Genomic DNA, 16378 nt, shown 5'->3' with positions numbered 1-16378 from the left:
GTTAATGGCTGCTATATCAATAACACTGAGGGTTTTACAGTGGTGTACATAGAAACTGTACATATTACTTTCAGGAGAACAAAGTGAGGATGAATATAATCATAAACTGCAACGATGGTGCATAGGCATGTAACGTTCATTCACTCAACTCACACTGCGATTCGAATCACGGTATTAGGTTCACGATACGATACAATCATTTCTAACACAACATACATTTCCATTCAAATGACCAATTTATTTTCTCTTACACAAATCCAGTATTTTCTTTCTCTTTAAATTTACGTCTCATCTTCTATTCAATACAGAAAATGACTGAAAACAAATTTTGTTTTATCAATTGTCCTGCAGTTTCTTCTCTTTTATAACGCACTCTGATGTTTGCGTCACGATTCAAATTGCAATCTAATTGCAACTTAAATTGTCACCAGTTTGAATCGATTTGAATCTATTTACAATAAATTCTAGGGATGTCCCAATCACGTTTTGCTGCTCCCGGATTAGATTTTGAGCATCTGCCGATACCGATTTTTCCCAATCCGATATTTATATTTTTATAGAACACATTTATGCCATATCACAATATACAAACTCACAGACAATTTCCAGTCTAATATCATGATATGGATATACTATTGATACTAGGGATGTCCCGATCACGTTTTTTTTTTGGTCCCGATCCGATTCCGATCACTTGAAAATGACGTGATCGGCCCCCGATATCCGATCACGTGATCGGGACAACCCTAATATATTCGTTACACGCCTAATGGTGCAGCAGCACTATGCTATGACAATGCCTATCGAAATGTGCCAAATTCAATTAACGGTCATGCAGACATGCTGATTTAGATTTGACTAGTTGAGAATTAATCCACGCCCGCTCAGTCTATCTATGTGCCAGTTTTTGGTTTCCATAAAATATTGTCTTCATGAAACATAGCCGATTTATTTATTTGGATGATAGTTGATCATACACTGTCTGTCTGTATAAGCTCGTGCATTATTTTATTTCCCTAACTTTCAATCTTTGTTATGCTTGTATTGTATTTGGAACACCTTTTACATTTTCAAGGTTTGTAGTTTTACTGTAAACTGTTTTTTGCTGTTTATGGACAAGACTTTTACAGAATAAACTCATTGGAATGCATTTAATTTGGTGTTCCTGAGTCAGTGTCTACAAACAATTTGTGGAATGGGTACAGTTCAAGTACAGTACAACATTTGCTAAGAGGATAAAACAAGCACTGAGACTTGTTTACATAATGGTCCATTGGTCCTCCCTTTTCAATTCATCAAAACATTTAAAGACATGCAAATATATTATTATTATTATTATTAGTAGTAGTAGTAGTAGTACCGGTAGTAGTAGTAGTATTGATTGATTTATTAATAATTTGCAGAATTACGGTACATTTCAAGCACAACTCAATACAAAAACTGTTAACTGTGTGTGGACGACACCATACAGCATTACACTTGTTTACAAGAGGCCTGGGTTCACCTTGTTCAATTCAATAAAACATTTAGAGACGTACGAATATACACTTCTATATAGCCAAAAACAGGAAATCATCATAATAGTATAGTATGTAAGAATTTACCTTTTTTCATGATCAACACTTTGAGTTTTAACAGCTACAAATAAACATGTAACAAAATGTATTGAACGCATATTTCTTCTTTCCTGCGCAGTTTGTACGCAGCCGTGAAGTTTACTAGTTTGACAGTGCGCGCGTGCGCAACACGAACAGATGAAATCCGCGCTGAAAAGGGACGGATACGACTTGTGTTGTGTGTGTTCATACATACAAACCAACAGAATAATAATAACAACAACAAAGCAAATCAATAAATATCAGTTGTAGCATCACCGTCTAGTTGCTGCTGTGCTGAGCCTGGAAGGAACAACATGGCTGATAAAGAAGGTAGGAGGAATAGAGCCAGAGAGTGGCCCAGTTTACTTGCTGCATGCTGCTTTGTGCTGCTGCCTGTGTGTGTGTGTGTGTGTGTGTGTGTGTGTGTGTGCGTGCGCGTGCGTGCGTGCGTGTGATGAATGACGCTTGAAGACGTACTAGTTAGTTAGCATCGCATTCGCATGCTAACCTCAACCCTATAAGTGTGAACTGTTGAGAATAGGAGGCTAGCATAGAATTCAGAGTATTTATTAGCAATTTGCAGAATTACAGTACATTTCAAGCCCAACTCAATACAAAAAACTGTTCACTGTGAGTGGACGACACCATAAAGAATTGCACTTGTTTACAAGAGGGTCCACCTTGTTCAATTCATCATAACATTTTGAGACGTACGAATATGCACTTCTATATAGCCAAAAAACTGGAAAAGAAAACGTATACAGTGAGGGGGGAAAGGGGTGGGTGGGGGGATTCAGATTTTATGGGGGCCAGTGTCGAATTGCAGTAGCTTTTTTGGGGGAAAATAAATCCTGCTATTATATATATATATATATATATATATATAAAGTGTGTGTGTGTGTGTGTGTGTGTGTGTGTGTGTGTGTGTGTGTGTGTGTGTGTGTGTGTGTGTGTGTGTGTGTGTGTGTGTGTGTGTGTGTGTGTATATATATGTATGGTAATACAATCACTAGCAATTCAATTCAAAGTAGTGTTATTATTGACATTGCCAAAACAATGTTTTTTTAAACAAATGGCACCAATCTTGCAATCACTTTGGGACAAATGGCATCATTTCTACTGAAAATTATTTAAATAGTAGGCTACAGTACACACACTTGACTAAGTAATTGCATAATGTGTGTTGTGTTGTTCCTGACACAGTGTATGGATATAGACCAGGATTACTGCATGCTTTTTGTGAGGGTACCGAACCCTAGGCCTAGGGGACACGGCGAGAACATGTGAGGGTACCTACCCTAGGGGACACAGGTAGAACATGTGAGGGTACCTACCCTAGGGGACACAGGGAGAACATGTGAGGGTACCTAGTATACTACCTACCCTAGGGGACACGGCGAGAACATGTGAGGGTACCTACCCTAGGGGACACGGGGAGAACATGTGAGGGTATACCCTAGGGGACACGGGGAGAACATGTGAGGGTACCTACCCTAGGGGACACGGGGAGAACATGTGAGGGTACCTACCCTAGGCCTAGGGGACACGGGGAGAACATGTGAGTGAGGGTACCTACCTACCCTAGCCGCAATTTGCAACTCTAGATTTTTTTATAATGGGATGAATCTAGAGTTGCAATACCCTCCATTGACTCCCCACTCATCTTTTTTGGTTTGCGATCTGCTTGTCTTAAACGACGTTAAACTCACCAACATTGCAGCTGTAGTACAAGCTTGAATAATCCTCTTTCAATCTGCCGAGCTTGTTTTTCATAAAAATCCACCGTAGAGATGTTATGAGCTACTTTCTGTCAAGACATCCTCTGCAAGTGATTATTTGTGCTGGAGTTTGGAAGCACTCGTCGTATGTCACTGAACCTTCTGCGTTCCACCTGTTTCGAATTTGCACATAATGCAGGAGGCAGCAGCGCGACCCGTTAATAAAAACGAGTGCCTCCAAACTGCAACAAAAATAATCACTTGCAGAGGATGTCTTGACAGAAAGTAGCTCATAACATCTCTACGGTGGATTTTTATGAAAAACAAGCTCGGCAGATTGAAAGAGGATAATTCAAGCTTGTACTATAGCTGCAATGTTGGTGAGTTTAACGTCGTTTAAGACAAGCAGATCGCAAACCAAAAAAGATGAGTGGGGAGTCAATGGAGGGTATTGCAACGCTAGATTCATCCCATTATAAAAAAATCTAGAGTTGCAAATTGCGGCTACTACCTACCCTAGGCCTAGGGGAGAACATGTGAGGGTACCTACCCTAGACCTAGGGGACACGGGGAGAACATGTGAGGGTACCTACCCTAAGGGACACGGGGAGAACATGTGAGGATACCTACCCTAGGGGACACGGGGAGAACATGTGAGGGTACCTACCCTAGGCCTAGGGGACACGGGGAGAACATGCAAACTCCACACAGAAAGGCCCTTTCACCAACCCCACCCAGGTGGGCGGTGATGACGTGGAGGAGAGAACACGCTCCCAGCGTCCCTTGCGGGAATCAAACCCAGGACCTTCTAGCTGTGCGGTGACGGGACTCTCTTTTATTTGTTGTTGTCTTGAGCCTGGGCGTCAATGGGCTCTGAGGGGGCGCTTGTTTTACAGCACCGGCAGGCGGCTAGTACTACTACTACTAGCAGTAGCAAGTAGTGTGATGCCCGTGTGGGTGGGGCTTTCTCACATTCTAATCCGACTGCGCCACCGCCCCCCTTACCAAGTTCACTTGACTAACCGCACAATATGTGTTGTGTTCCTGACACAGTGTACGATGACGCCGTGGAGGAGAGGGTCATCAACGAGGAGTATAAGATCTGGAAGAAGAACACGCCTTTCCTCTACGACCTGGTGATGACACACGCGCTGGAGTGGCCCAGTCTCACCGTGCAGTGGCTGCCCGATGTCAACAGGTATGATTGCACATAACTCTAAAAAGCCGTATCGTGGAGACACAATGCAATTGTGCAATTGCAAAATATCGTCCCGATGATATTTATCACCATATCGAACACCCCTACTGTGCAGTGGGCCTCAACGGAGAAATATTTTGCTAGCTTACCTTGCTCTCGTTTCCATTAATTAGCTAAATAATCCAAAGTGTTCATATTTTGAACGAGAGGCGGATGAGAAGTCAGAAATGAAGCGCTTAGTATATCCATCAGATCAAAACCAAGGAGAGCAATTCAGGAATATTATTCTCTCACCTGATATCATTGAAGATGCGCTAGGACGTGTACACACGTCATTGCAACCCGTCGGTTGGATTCCCTAGGACGTGTGGTCACGTCGGATGGACGGAACCTGTTAATATTATGTCTCTGCGTTTTGTGGTGCAGACCTGAAGGGAAGGACTACGCGGTCCACAGACTGGTTCTGGGGACCCACACGTCAGACGAGCAGAACCACCTGGTCATCGCCAGCGTCCAGGTACCCAACGACGACGCCCAGTTCGACGCCTCGCACTACGACAGCGAGAAAGGAGGTAAAGTTCCGGGGACATCCTGGGGACCCCCACACAGAGTTGCACCACTCTGTTCACAGTTTTCACACGGGTGTGATTATTATTATTTTTTCTTTTTTTAATAGTTTATCTCTCACACTTACGCCAGTGTTCCCTTGACCACCCTCCTTTGTGCAAAGGTTGCCTAGCCCTGAACCGTGCATTAGGGGGCAGTAAACAATTTTTTAACAAGTTTGTGAATTGTCATTATTATTATCATTACTGGCTACTGACATGTTGTTGTTCTGCTTTCCAGCAGGTATGTTGAGGGGTGTCCGCCTGTGTTGAGGGGTGTCCGCCTGTGTTGAGGGGTGTCCGGCTGTGGTGGGCAAGGGTCCAGGAGCCTCACTGGTCCTTTGTTGGGGTGATAGTGGTGCTAGTAAAAAGTTTGTTGGTTTGTAAGTCAACGGAAGACTCTGAAGGTACAGTTGAAGCCTGATTCAGTTCATACATATGAATACAAGGTCAGTATTTGAAAGGAAAACTGCCCTTGGTTGAGGCAGTGGCTGCTCAGTTCTGATTGGTTGAGGCAATGGCTGCTCAGCTCTGATTGGTTGAGGCAGTGGGTGCTCAGCTTTGAAAATAAACTTAACTCATAAACCAACTAAGTGGGAAAAGCGGCACTCCAAAATAAAAGATGCAAGTCTGGCTCAGATGCAATTTCTCACGTTTATTTGAGAACGCTGATGCGTTTCTCCACCTCACCTCACCTCACCCGTAACCCCGGAGGGTCGTTGGGGCACCACAGATCTCCAGAGCAGATTAAACAAACTTTTTTTTACATCTGAGCCAGTCTTGCATCTTTTATTTTTACGCTTTTTCCCACTTAGTTGGTTTATGAGTAAAGGTCAGTTTTTATTGGCAGATTTTGAAGACTTTGTGACACATCATGAGAAGAGGTTTGAGGATGTGTGTCAGCTTTTGGAGAATAATCTGTGTTTTTGGAGTGTGATTTCAATTATTTCAACATGTGTTGGATGCATTCATGATTTTGTCAGTTAATATTTGTTTGTATTCTTTGTGTGTATGCATACACTTAAAACTATCTCAATAGTTGTATTATTAGGTGAGGAAAAAATATTATAATGTGAATAATATGGTTGGTAGAGTTTTAAACTATTAACACCACAGCAGCCACAGATGTACAGTATCTATCGTCTTATCTCTCAGACTCTTGGATGCAATAACAGCAAGGCGTGAGTGACCTGTATTCTCTCCTCAGAGTTTGGCGGCTTCGGTTCGGTCAGTGGCAAGATCGAGATCGAGATCAAGATCAACCACGAGGGAGAGGTGAACCGAGCGCGCTACATGCCCCAGAACCCCTGCATCATCGCCACCAAGACCCCCACCTCCGACGTGCTTGTGTTCGACTACACCAAGCACCCGTCCAAGCCAGGTACGGACGGCTCTCTGGATGCTCTTGCTTCAGTGGTTTCCAATAAAGTGGGGACCCCCGGGGTTCCTTGAGGGAGTTCCAGGGGGGTCCCCAGCTAAATGATAGTTGGGAATCAAATGTACCCTCCTATGGGTCTGTAACTCTGAGAGTGTACAAATGGAACCCCAGGCTTTTCTCTCTGCATTAGGTCGTTACCAGGCTTTTCTCTTCGCAGATGAGTAAGGTGGGGACGAGGCTATACTTTAGTCACCTAGTCTAGTTTTAGTCTACTAAATGTCATACGATTTTAGTCGACTACAGTTGATTTTGTCGACAAATGTATGCTGGCGGTGCCTTCAGCCTTGGTGGCTGATTTTACAATTGGTTGCGTGCTGAAAATAGGCAATCTATAAGCTCCCACTTCCTATTTTCTCTTCTCCACTAGTCCCCTATATCATTTTAGTCTAGTTTTGTCAATTTATTCTTAGTTTTAGTCATCATAGCTTAGTTATTTAGTTTCGGTCAATGAAAATGTAAAAAGGTCGACAAAGGTCGAATTAACACTGTCTTGCATCATATATTTTGAGAGTTGGAAAACCTATGGTCAATAATGGCATGTGTTTGTTTGACTCTTTGTGTGTGCGTTTCCAGACCCCAGTGGAGAGTGCAGTCCAGACCTGCGTCTCAGAGGTCACCAGAAGGAGGGCTATGGTCTGTCCTGGAACCCCAACCTCAGCGGGAACCTGCTCAGTGCCTCTGACGACCATGTGAGGACCACCGAAATGTCTGCATTCACTAACAATTATATAGTTATTATTAAACCTGCTCAGTGTCTCTGACGACCATGTGAGGACCACCGACATGTCTGCATACACTAACAGTTATATATAGTTATTATTAAACCTTCTCAGTGCCTCTGACGACCATGTGAGGACCACCGACATGTCTGCATTCACTAACAATTATAGCATCGTATACTTATTATTAATAAAATGCGTAACATACAATATAACCAATCGTCACTGTCGGCAGGAACCAGCAATCTCCATTTTTCAACTTTTTTTAAATACATCAATGGTATTGAACACCCTAACGTCTGTGGATTTTAGTATTAAAGGGTAAGACCACTTTTTTGGAGGTTTGGGTTGTTTTCTTACCTTATTATGGTCAAACTAGTCCAGTCCAGGAGTTATTTCGCTCCATTGTGCAGTTTTATAGAAAATAACTTTATAAAAATACCAGCCCAATGAGCCCATTGACTTACATTGTAGCGGGGAAACAGCTCTCAAAGTCACTCTTTTAGCACATGAACGAACGCAACAAAAGCTGATTCTGACAGTTTATGACATCAGGAAAACTCATGCGGTTTTATTTTCGTGTTAACGTATATTTATAAAGGTACTATTTTGTTTGGAGAGACACTGAAGCTGCAATGCGGTCTTCCGTTTCCGGTTTCATTTGTAAACAAGGAAACACGCTGGCTGCCTGTGTTGTACGCTGAGAGCACCCAATCCATCTGCAGTCGAGCAGTACCCCCGACACAGACACCCACGGCAAGCAGTCATAAGTTTGTAGGCTTACGATACTTTTAGAACGGAGGATGAAGTGCGCTGTTCCAGATTTTTGCAGTTAGAGTTGGACCAATCGGATCGTAGTACCGCGTCACGTGAAAACAGAAGTGATTCGGTTGGCGTAAGCATTCCTACCAGATCTTCTTTCTACACAAATTTCTCAAAACAAGACAACGTTGACATTTTTTATTCAAAATAAAACCGCATGAGTTTTCCTGATGTCATAAGCTGTCAGAATCAGCTTTTGTTGCGTTCTTTCATGTGCTAAAAGAGTGACTTTGAGAGCTGTTTCCCCGCTTCAATGTAAGTCAATGGGCTCATTGGGCTGGTATTTTTATAAAGTTATTTTCTATAAAACTGCACAATGGAGTGAATTAACTCCTGGACTGGACTAGTTTGACCATAATAACGTAAGAAAACAACCCAAACCTCCAAAAAAGTGGTCTTACCCTTTAAAGTATTAAAGAAACAAGTGCTTCAAGACTAAAGTGCCTAACTCCTTTGGATCCTCAAACTGTCGGTCAAACCACCTAACTCCAACTTTGGAGATACCTGTGGTTTTTTTGTCCACCATTGATTAGAATGGGAAAGATCTCCACATAAAATGATCAAAAACCTCCTAACTCCACATAAAATGATCAAAAACCTCCTAACTCCACTTGAGCTTTATTTGAGTGAAGTGATGATAATATAAGGACACATTCAAGTATCTGACAATCTACATAAAGTCACCGTACTAACTTTGATCGAAAAACATGTTTTGTTTTCTCTTTCGTTTCCTGAAAAGTTAATATCTTTAACATGGCATCTTGTTTCTGCCCAGCGAACGACGGCAGAGAAATATCTTTTTTAGTACATCTTTTATGTATACATTTACTTCCAACTCGTGTTGTTTTTGTCCTACACCTCCACCCCCTCCTCGTCTCCAGACCATCTGCCTGTGGGACATCGGCGCCGGGCCCAAGGAAGGGAAGATCGTGGACGCCAAGACCATCTTCACGGGACACACGGCCGTGGTGGAGGACGTGTCCTGGCACCTGCTGCACGAGTCTCTGTTCGGCTCGGTCGCAGACGACCAGAAGCTCATGATGTGAGTGTTATTAACCTTATTGACCAGTGGTTCCCAAAGTGGGGTCCGGGGACCCCCAGGGGTCCTTGAGAGGGTTCCAGGGGGTACCCAGCTAAATGATAGTTTAGAACCAAGTGGACCCTTATGGGTCTGTGACTCTGAGAGTGTAACAAATGTACACTAACATTTGTACACACTAACAAATGGACCCTAACGGGCATTTCATACTGACTCATTTAAAGGACCACTTCACCACTTTTCAACCTATCTTCATATTATAATAGGTCCTCACTAATAATCATGAAAAAATGGCACGATATTTTTCTACTCGGTCTGTGTCTCATAGGAGGGCTGTGGGCAGTTCAGAAACCGTCTTCCAGTGACATCATCGATGTTTTTTCATGATTATTATTGACGACCTATTATATGTTGATAGTGGTGATAGTGGTGAAGTGGTCCTGGTGATTACATTGTCTCCTCAGATGGGACACTGGCTCCAACGGCCCAGCCACTCCGTGGTCATACTGACTCATTTAACATTACATTGTCTCCTCAGATGGGACACTGGCTCCAACGGCCCAGCCACTCCGTGGTCATACTGACTCATTTAACATTGTCTCCTCAGATGGGACACTGGCTCCAACGGCCCAGCCACTCCGTGGTCATACTGACTCATTTAACATTGTCTCCTCAGATGGGACACTGGCTCCAACGACCCAGTCACTCCGTGGTCATACTGACTCATTTAACATTGTCTCCTCAGATGGGACACTCGCTCCAACAACACGTCCAAGCCCAGTCACGCAGTGGACGCTCACACTGCAGAGGTCAACTGTCTGTCCTTCAACCCTTACAGCGAGTTCATCTTAGCCAGTGGCTCTGCTGATAAGGTATGAATGAATGAATGAATGAGTTCATCTTAGCCAGCATGATAAGGAATGAATAAATTAATGAGTTAATCTTCGGAGAATGTTTAGGCCTGTCACAAAAATGCAAAGTGATGTTATATATCTGATTGACATTTATACCACTTAAATGGCGTAAAAGATCAGTTTCTCCAGGTAAATTGCTGATCACACATAGGGTAAATGCTGATATCGCTGGCCGATTATCGGAGCATCTCTACTGGCGTGCCAATAATCACGATAACGCACACCCTCTTGTGTAATATTAACTTGTGTCAACATGTCTGAAATCCCCCCTCCTTTTCTCCATTCACACAGACTGTTGCATTGTGGGACCTCAGGAACCTGAAGCTGAAGCTTCATTCTTTTGAGTCCCACAAGGATGAAATATTCCAGGTAATAATGACATCATAACCTGCTGCATGACATCATATCGTGCTGTATGCAATGTTTACATTTTGGTCCACTGTATACCTTTATGAGCTGCATTGTGAAATACTTTGGATTGTCATAAAGCCTGAAAAGAGTGTCAGGAAATAGCAGATCTACAAGCTCACAACGTGCCGAGATGTGACTTATTGTGGGATTGCAGTTGGGTTACTTTCACTGTTTTTGCATGCCACAATTGTACAACGTGGTATGTTACAGGGCCTTAAATGGTTAATCAAACTAATCAATTTAGTCGATTATAATTTACTAGCCCTTACCCGTTGTGAGATATTTGCCTGCGGTACTGCGCCCGGTGCGTTTTTAATTCACTAATAAATTCATTATTAATAATTAATGTGTCAAATCGAAAAAAGGGCTCCGTTACGCCCTCCATATTCATATGGTCAATGCCTGTGTGAAAAGGGAGCGATTGGTGCAGGCATTGAGGAGATAAGTGTTTGTTTCTGACAGACAGACAGACACACATACACACAGACACACAGACATTCGGTGAATTATAGTATGATATACATTTGGGGTTTTTTTGCCAAAATTTATTGTGAAGATTTGACCAAAATGTATTGTGAAGATTTGATTGGCTGAGTACAGAATGTGATAATGTATGATGATAAGAGCGCCCCTCACTTCTCACGAGCGTGTTTTATTCTTTGGTGAGTTTGGTGAGTCCCGTAACCAGAGTCAGACTCCATTGGCATGTCATGAAAAACGATAGCTAAAAAGAAATCCCACCCGTGTGAAGTGAGGGGCAATCTTATCATCGTACATCATCATACATCTTCTCATTCCGGCAAATCAGAATTTACACTCAAAATTGTCCATTCATTGTCAATGCAATTTAATGTTAGTTTGTGTTGGGACAAAATTTGAGTTACATATACCAAAAGCTGGACATAGAAAAACATGACTATTTGGACAGCCATGCAAGACACAGATTAGGTTGTCATGTCAAAATGTAGTTTTATTGAACTGACTTTCTCCATGACCGTGATCAGGTGCAATGGTCCCCTCATAACGAGACCATCCTGGCCTCCAGCGGCACCGACAGACGCCTCAACGTCTGGGACCTCAGGTGAAAACTGCAATACCCAGCATGCATTCCTTCTGCACACACACACACACACACACACGGCTAGCCTTGAATCTCCTTGAAATGTACCCAATGAATCCAGTCGGGAATCATCAGTTGGAAATAAGAAGCATTGCCTTGCAAACAATGAGACCTGCGTTTTTGCTCGGAGCAGTCGCGGTGCGACAACGCAAGCGTATTTACATGAGCGCTGTCCTGTGAATTTGTTGCGTGCGTGCTTGTTACGTGCACACGCCCGCGACTCACCAGACCTGGATTCTGTTTAGCTTTTTTTTCACGCTTGCGTTGTTGCGCCCCTCTTCTGGAGGAGAACCGTGTTGATCCAGGCAACAACGCCTGCGTTCCTCGCTTCACGTTTGCAAAGCCCTTCATACTGCATATAAAAGTGTCTTTTGTGCTATTATTCAGAAGTCTCATTTCAGTTGACAAAGATCCGGTAAAACATAATTTGTGGAATTGAGTGGCAAAATAAGTTGAGACATGTCGAGTCCATTTCTAATATACATAGCCTATGTACTTGTTCAGATCATATTTAATATACAGTACATATACTTGTTCAGATCATACTGCCCAGCCATGATTGAAACATTCTCCCTCCCCCCTTTTCAGTAAAATCGGAGAAGAGCAGTCAGCTGAGGATGCTGAAGATGGTCCTCCTGAGCTGTTGGTGAGTTACTGTTACTGACCACTAGGGATGTCCCGATAGACTTTTTTTCGTTTCCGATCTGATCCCGATATCACAATTTCTGTGTTAGCCAATACCGAATACCGATACCAGTGTTGTGATCTCGTGTTGTGTTATAGCTATCTAGCTATATATCTCGTGTTTATAGAGACTCCTCACTCAAATGTGCACTCGCAGTTTGGGCAACTCCAAAGCAAACTCCACATGTCTGTCTGCTCTACTCTCCTCTAGTTCATCCACGGCGGTCACACAGCCAAGATCTCTGACTTCTCCTGGAACCCCAATGAACCCTGGGTAATCTGCTCTGTGTCAGAGGATAACATCATGCAAGTTTGGCAGATGGTGAGTGTTCCGTGTTTGAGTGTGTTGTGCAGTACGTCTAAAAGCCAAACATTATTGTTGGTACACCTCTATAGTTGCGAAAGACATCTTTTTTTTTAAAGAAAAAAAAACTGACCTGTCTGAAGTGAGTGGTACTGTACTGTACTGTACTGTACTGTACTGTACTGTACTGTACTGTACTGTACTGTACTGTACTGTACTGTACTGTACTGTACTGTACTGTACTGTACTGTACTGTACTGTACTGTACTGTACTGTACTGTACAAGCCCTCACTGGCCTGTGTGTGTCTGTGTGTTAGGCTGTGAAACAGTGACACTTGGTGACAAACGCTATACCGCTATTTTTGTGCTCGGACACAGCCAGGGACAGACCCAGCCACACACATAGCTGTCTATAGGAGTGGTTGCACCACTCAAACATCTGCTAAATCTGTACATCAGTCAGTTGTGAATAAAATATCTGTTCCTCTGGCAGGCGGAAAACATCTACAACGACGAGGAACCGGACACACCTGCTTCAGAGCTCGAGGGCCAGGGATCATAACCTCTAGTCTAGGGATCATAACTTCTAGTCTAGATGTTTCCACTGACTGGTCCTCCCCGGAACCCCAGGGACCCCCAGCCCTTCATCCAGGCATTCTCCATGAGTCTATACCCACTGGTCCACACATCCCCAGGAACCTCCCAGACCTTCAACCCATTCTGGTCCATCTCTCACTGTCTCTAATAGATCCAGTCTGAATGAACTGGAGAGTTATAAAGCAACATAGTCAATACTTCAACCCGGCCATTTTAAAGAAAGATGTGGAGTGTCGTCCTGCTTGGAATCTTTCCATTGCCCAAGTTTTCCCAAATGTATCTTTAGGAACTACGATAAGTTGGTTTACATGCTTTTCTCTTGAGGGACTCGGGTGGGTGGAGACTTTGTAAATGGCACATGTCTTTAATGTGGATAAATCCGACCGATGTGACTGATTCTAAATGCCTTATAAAGGGACACCGTCACCCAGTTCATGTGCATTTCAGTTCATTGTTGATTGTTATGGTCTACAGAAAGAACAATACTGGTATATACCAGACGATTCCCCTTTTTGTCTCAACATTTCTGATTGTCAAGATTTACTGTTTGGCCATAAATGGCAAACAAGGACAATGTTGTGTTGAGCTGTGCTTCAGAGAGCCAGAATACTGCTCATTTCTATGTTAATTAATTTGACTCTTTTTTTCAAGTACTTTATTAAAACAAAACTATAAAATATGTCTCATTCCAATTGGAACCAAGATTATCTGAGCACCGAGATGGGTTTTGGGAAATTTTACCCAGATGTTTTAGAGAATTGTAGGCATTGGGGATCGGTGAGAAGAGTTTCTGTTGATGTGACACGACGTTGCACTTATACACTCATTATTTTCACCCTATAAGGACTTTGATATCATTGTACATTTTCCCTCTTCAGTAGTGTTATGGTATTCACACATTACCCTCATTTAATAGGCGTCCCTTAGGGGCGAAAAACATTCCCAGTATTCTTGTTTTGTTTCCTCCAGCTGTTTTCAGGTACACAGACATGGAACAATGTCTAATACAGCTAAGTAAAAACAAACCTAAAAAAAAAATTGAGTGGAGAGCGCCAGACTAAACTAGTGCACTTCAGATAAATGCATGTGTGTTTATTTTTCTCCTCATTCCTGTTGGTTTTCTTTTGTGTAATGACTAAATGCAACATGCAAGTCTCATGGAGTTGTTTCTGTTCAAACCCCATGACCTGGCAATAAAACACTTTTCTAAATTTTAAAAGTTGACTCCTTTGTATTTTTTTCTTTTTCTTTTTACCATTGCGTATGCATGGTTTTGAAAACGGGTCTAATTTATTTTTGCCAAACCCCCCCACTGATTGGTATGGCTTCATCTTGGATCTTGGACATTATGAGGCCACGATTTGGCTATGGTTTCTTTCAGCCAGATCCAATTGCCATAAAAGTTAAAATATTTGATAAATGTGTGGACTGGAGGTCCATGGGAAGCAAGCACAAGACATTTGGCACTGTTGTTCCACTGGTGTGAGAGACAGACTCACTGACAGACCCATTTCTAGATGGCTCACCTAATGCCATGCTGTAATTAGTGTAATAAGTCTGGAGCTGTCTAGAGATAACAGTGATAACAGTGAAGGGACACTTTAATTAGTAACAGTGCACAGTAACTAAGGACATGGCATTAAAAAAAATACCAACTAAATGTCGTAAATGTAACTATAATGCTATTAGTTACAGACTCAATTAGAAAAACGCCTGTGGTCTCAGAGGCTACTATAGCCAGTGGTCCTTGAGGGGGTTCCAGGTAAACCTGACTCCGCCACATGGTGGTACTATTGAGTTCTTGGCATCTGGTGGAGTGAGTAGTTCCATGTGGTCCCCAGCTAAAAGAGTTCAGTTGGTAACCGAATGGACAGACCTTTGTCCCTTATCGATATGAACTCGGAGCGTAAAATACGCTTCCAAGAGTTAAATTGTTAAACAACTGCTTTACTTAATTTAGTCTAAACTATTTTGAATTGTTTTGATCATTTGCCCGTTAGCTCTCAGGACTAATGGCTTTGGGCGCGTTCGGCTATGCGCACCGGGAATGTGGTCAGTTTGTTGAGTGTGGTGGGCGGTGACGTCACAGAGTGCGTTCAGTGTGCCTTATTTACGAACGACCAGTTACAACACACCATTCACACTGAGCAACCCTACCCTCAGGGTAGGGTTGCTCAGTGCGTGCACTCGGCACACCCGGTGTGCAGCGCACTGGATTTTCGAACGACAACGCACTGAGTGCACTGAATAAACGAACGACAAGAGAGCACACCAGTGCGTTCAGGGCGCATTTCCGAACGCGCCCTTAGATACCACATCAATGCAGCATGCATTATGTTACGTAGAATGGAAACGGGGAACAAATATTATCCAAAATATTTAAGTCTTGGGTCTGAGGCGCTAAATCTCAAATTGCCGAAACATCAATGGACCATAATATGAAAAGGGCTGAAAACCACTGCTGTACATTATTATTGGTGGCAGACACACTCCAGGCCAGTTGGAGGCGACACCAACGCACAGAAGTGGTTTGCCAATAGTCAACAAACAGTGCAAGAAGAAGGAAGAGCAGTGTTGCCATGTCTGCCTAGTGCCTATTATAAGCCATAGATATATAAAAGCCTTTATATATATACCGGTATCTATGTTATAAGCTACTTTGGGCTTGTTTTTCCCTTAGAGTATATAATATACTCCTGTAGTTTATATACTCCTGTAGTTTTTCCTGTAGTTGATTATTCGTACTGCGGGGTGCGTTTTTTGGGGCTTGTTTCTAAAGTGTAGTCGATTATTTGGGCTTGTTTCCTAATGTTATTTAAACCAGTGATTCTCAGTGTGTGTGTGTGTGTGTGTGTGTGTGTGTGTGTGTGTGTGTGTGTGTGTGTGTGTGTGTGTGTGTGTGTGTGTGTGTGTGTGTGTGTGTGTGTGTGTGTGTGTGTGTGTGTGTGTGTGTGAGTGAGAGACGCAACTTGGCCTGTTGTAGCGCCACCATGAGCCTGGGAATTTCATGTATTTGTCCAACCTAGTAGGACCCTACATTTAAAAATGTTTCGTGCCAGGAAGATGTGTTGTTGTTAAAACGTTTCAAAAGAACATTCCACATTTTGTGAATATTTTTTTTCCCATGATTGTTGTTTTGAAAATAGCAGATCTACAAGTTCACAACGCGTCGCATTGATAGAGCTGGTCGCATTGCGGCGCGTTGTGAGC

At 42.9% G+C, this 16378-nt stretch overlaps 1 protein-coding gene across 2 annotated transcripts; it reads left to right on the top strand.

Annotated features, from left to right (window-relative positions):
- Positions 1 to 1768: 1768 nt before the first annotated feature.
- LOC310877919 (histone-binding protein RBBP7) lies at positions 1769 to 14362 on the top strand. Of its 2 annotated transcripts, none has more exons than XM_083791921.1 (12): positions 1769 to 1928; positions 4370 to 4514; positions 4941 to 5086; positions 6327 to 6500; positions 7131 to 7246; positions 8980 to 9140; positions 9883 to 10009; positions 10343 to 10420; positions 11467 to 11543; positions 12171 to 12228; positions 12478 to 12588; positions 13065 to 14362. In XM_083791921.1, exons 1-12 carry the CDS (start codon positions 1913 to 1915, stop codon positions 13131 to 13133), a joined length of 1278 nt encoding a protein of 425 aa, XP_083648047.1. In that variant the 5' UTR covers positions 1769 to 1912; the 3' UTR covers positions 13134 to 14362. The 2 variants fall into 2 exon arrangements, with proteins under 2 accessions (XP_083648047.1, XP_083648046.1); XM_083791920.1 differs by having other exon boundaries at positions 6324 to 6500.
- The last annotated feature ends 2016 nt before the right edge of the window (positions 14363 to 16378 follow it).

Source organism: Protomyctophum parallelum (genome assembly GCF_964188405.1).
Source record: "Protomyctophum parallelum genome assembly, chromosome: 2".
NCBI lineage: Eukaryota > Metazoa > Chordata > Actinopteri > Myctophiformes > Myctophidae > Protomyctophum > Protomyctophum parallelum.
Note: the sequence above shows the minus strand (reverse complement) of the source record. Positions and strands in the feature narration are given on the sequence as shown.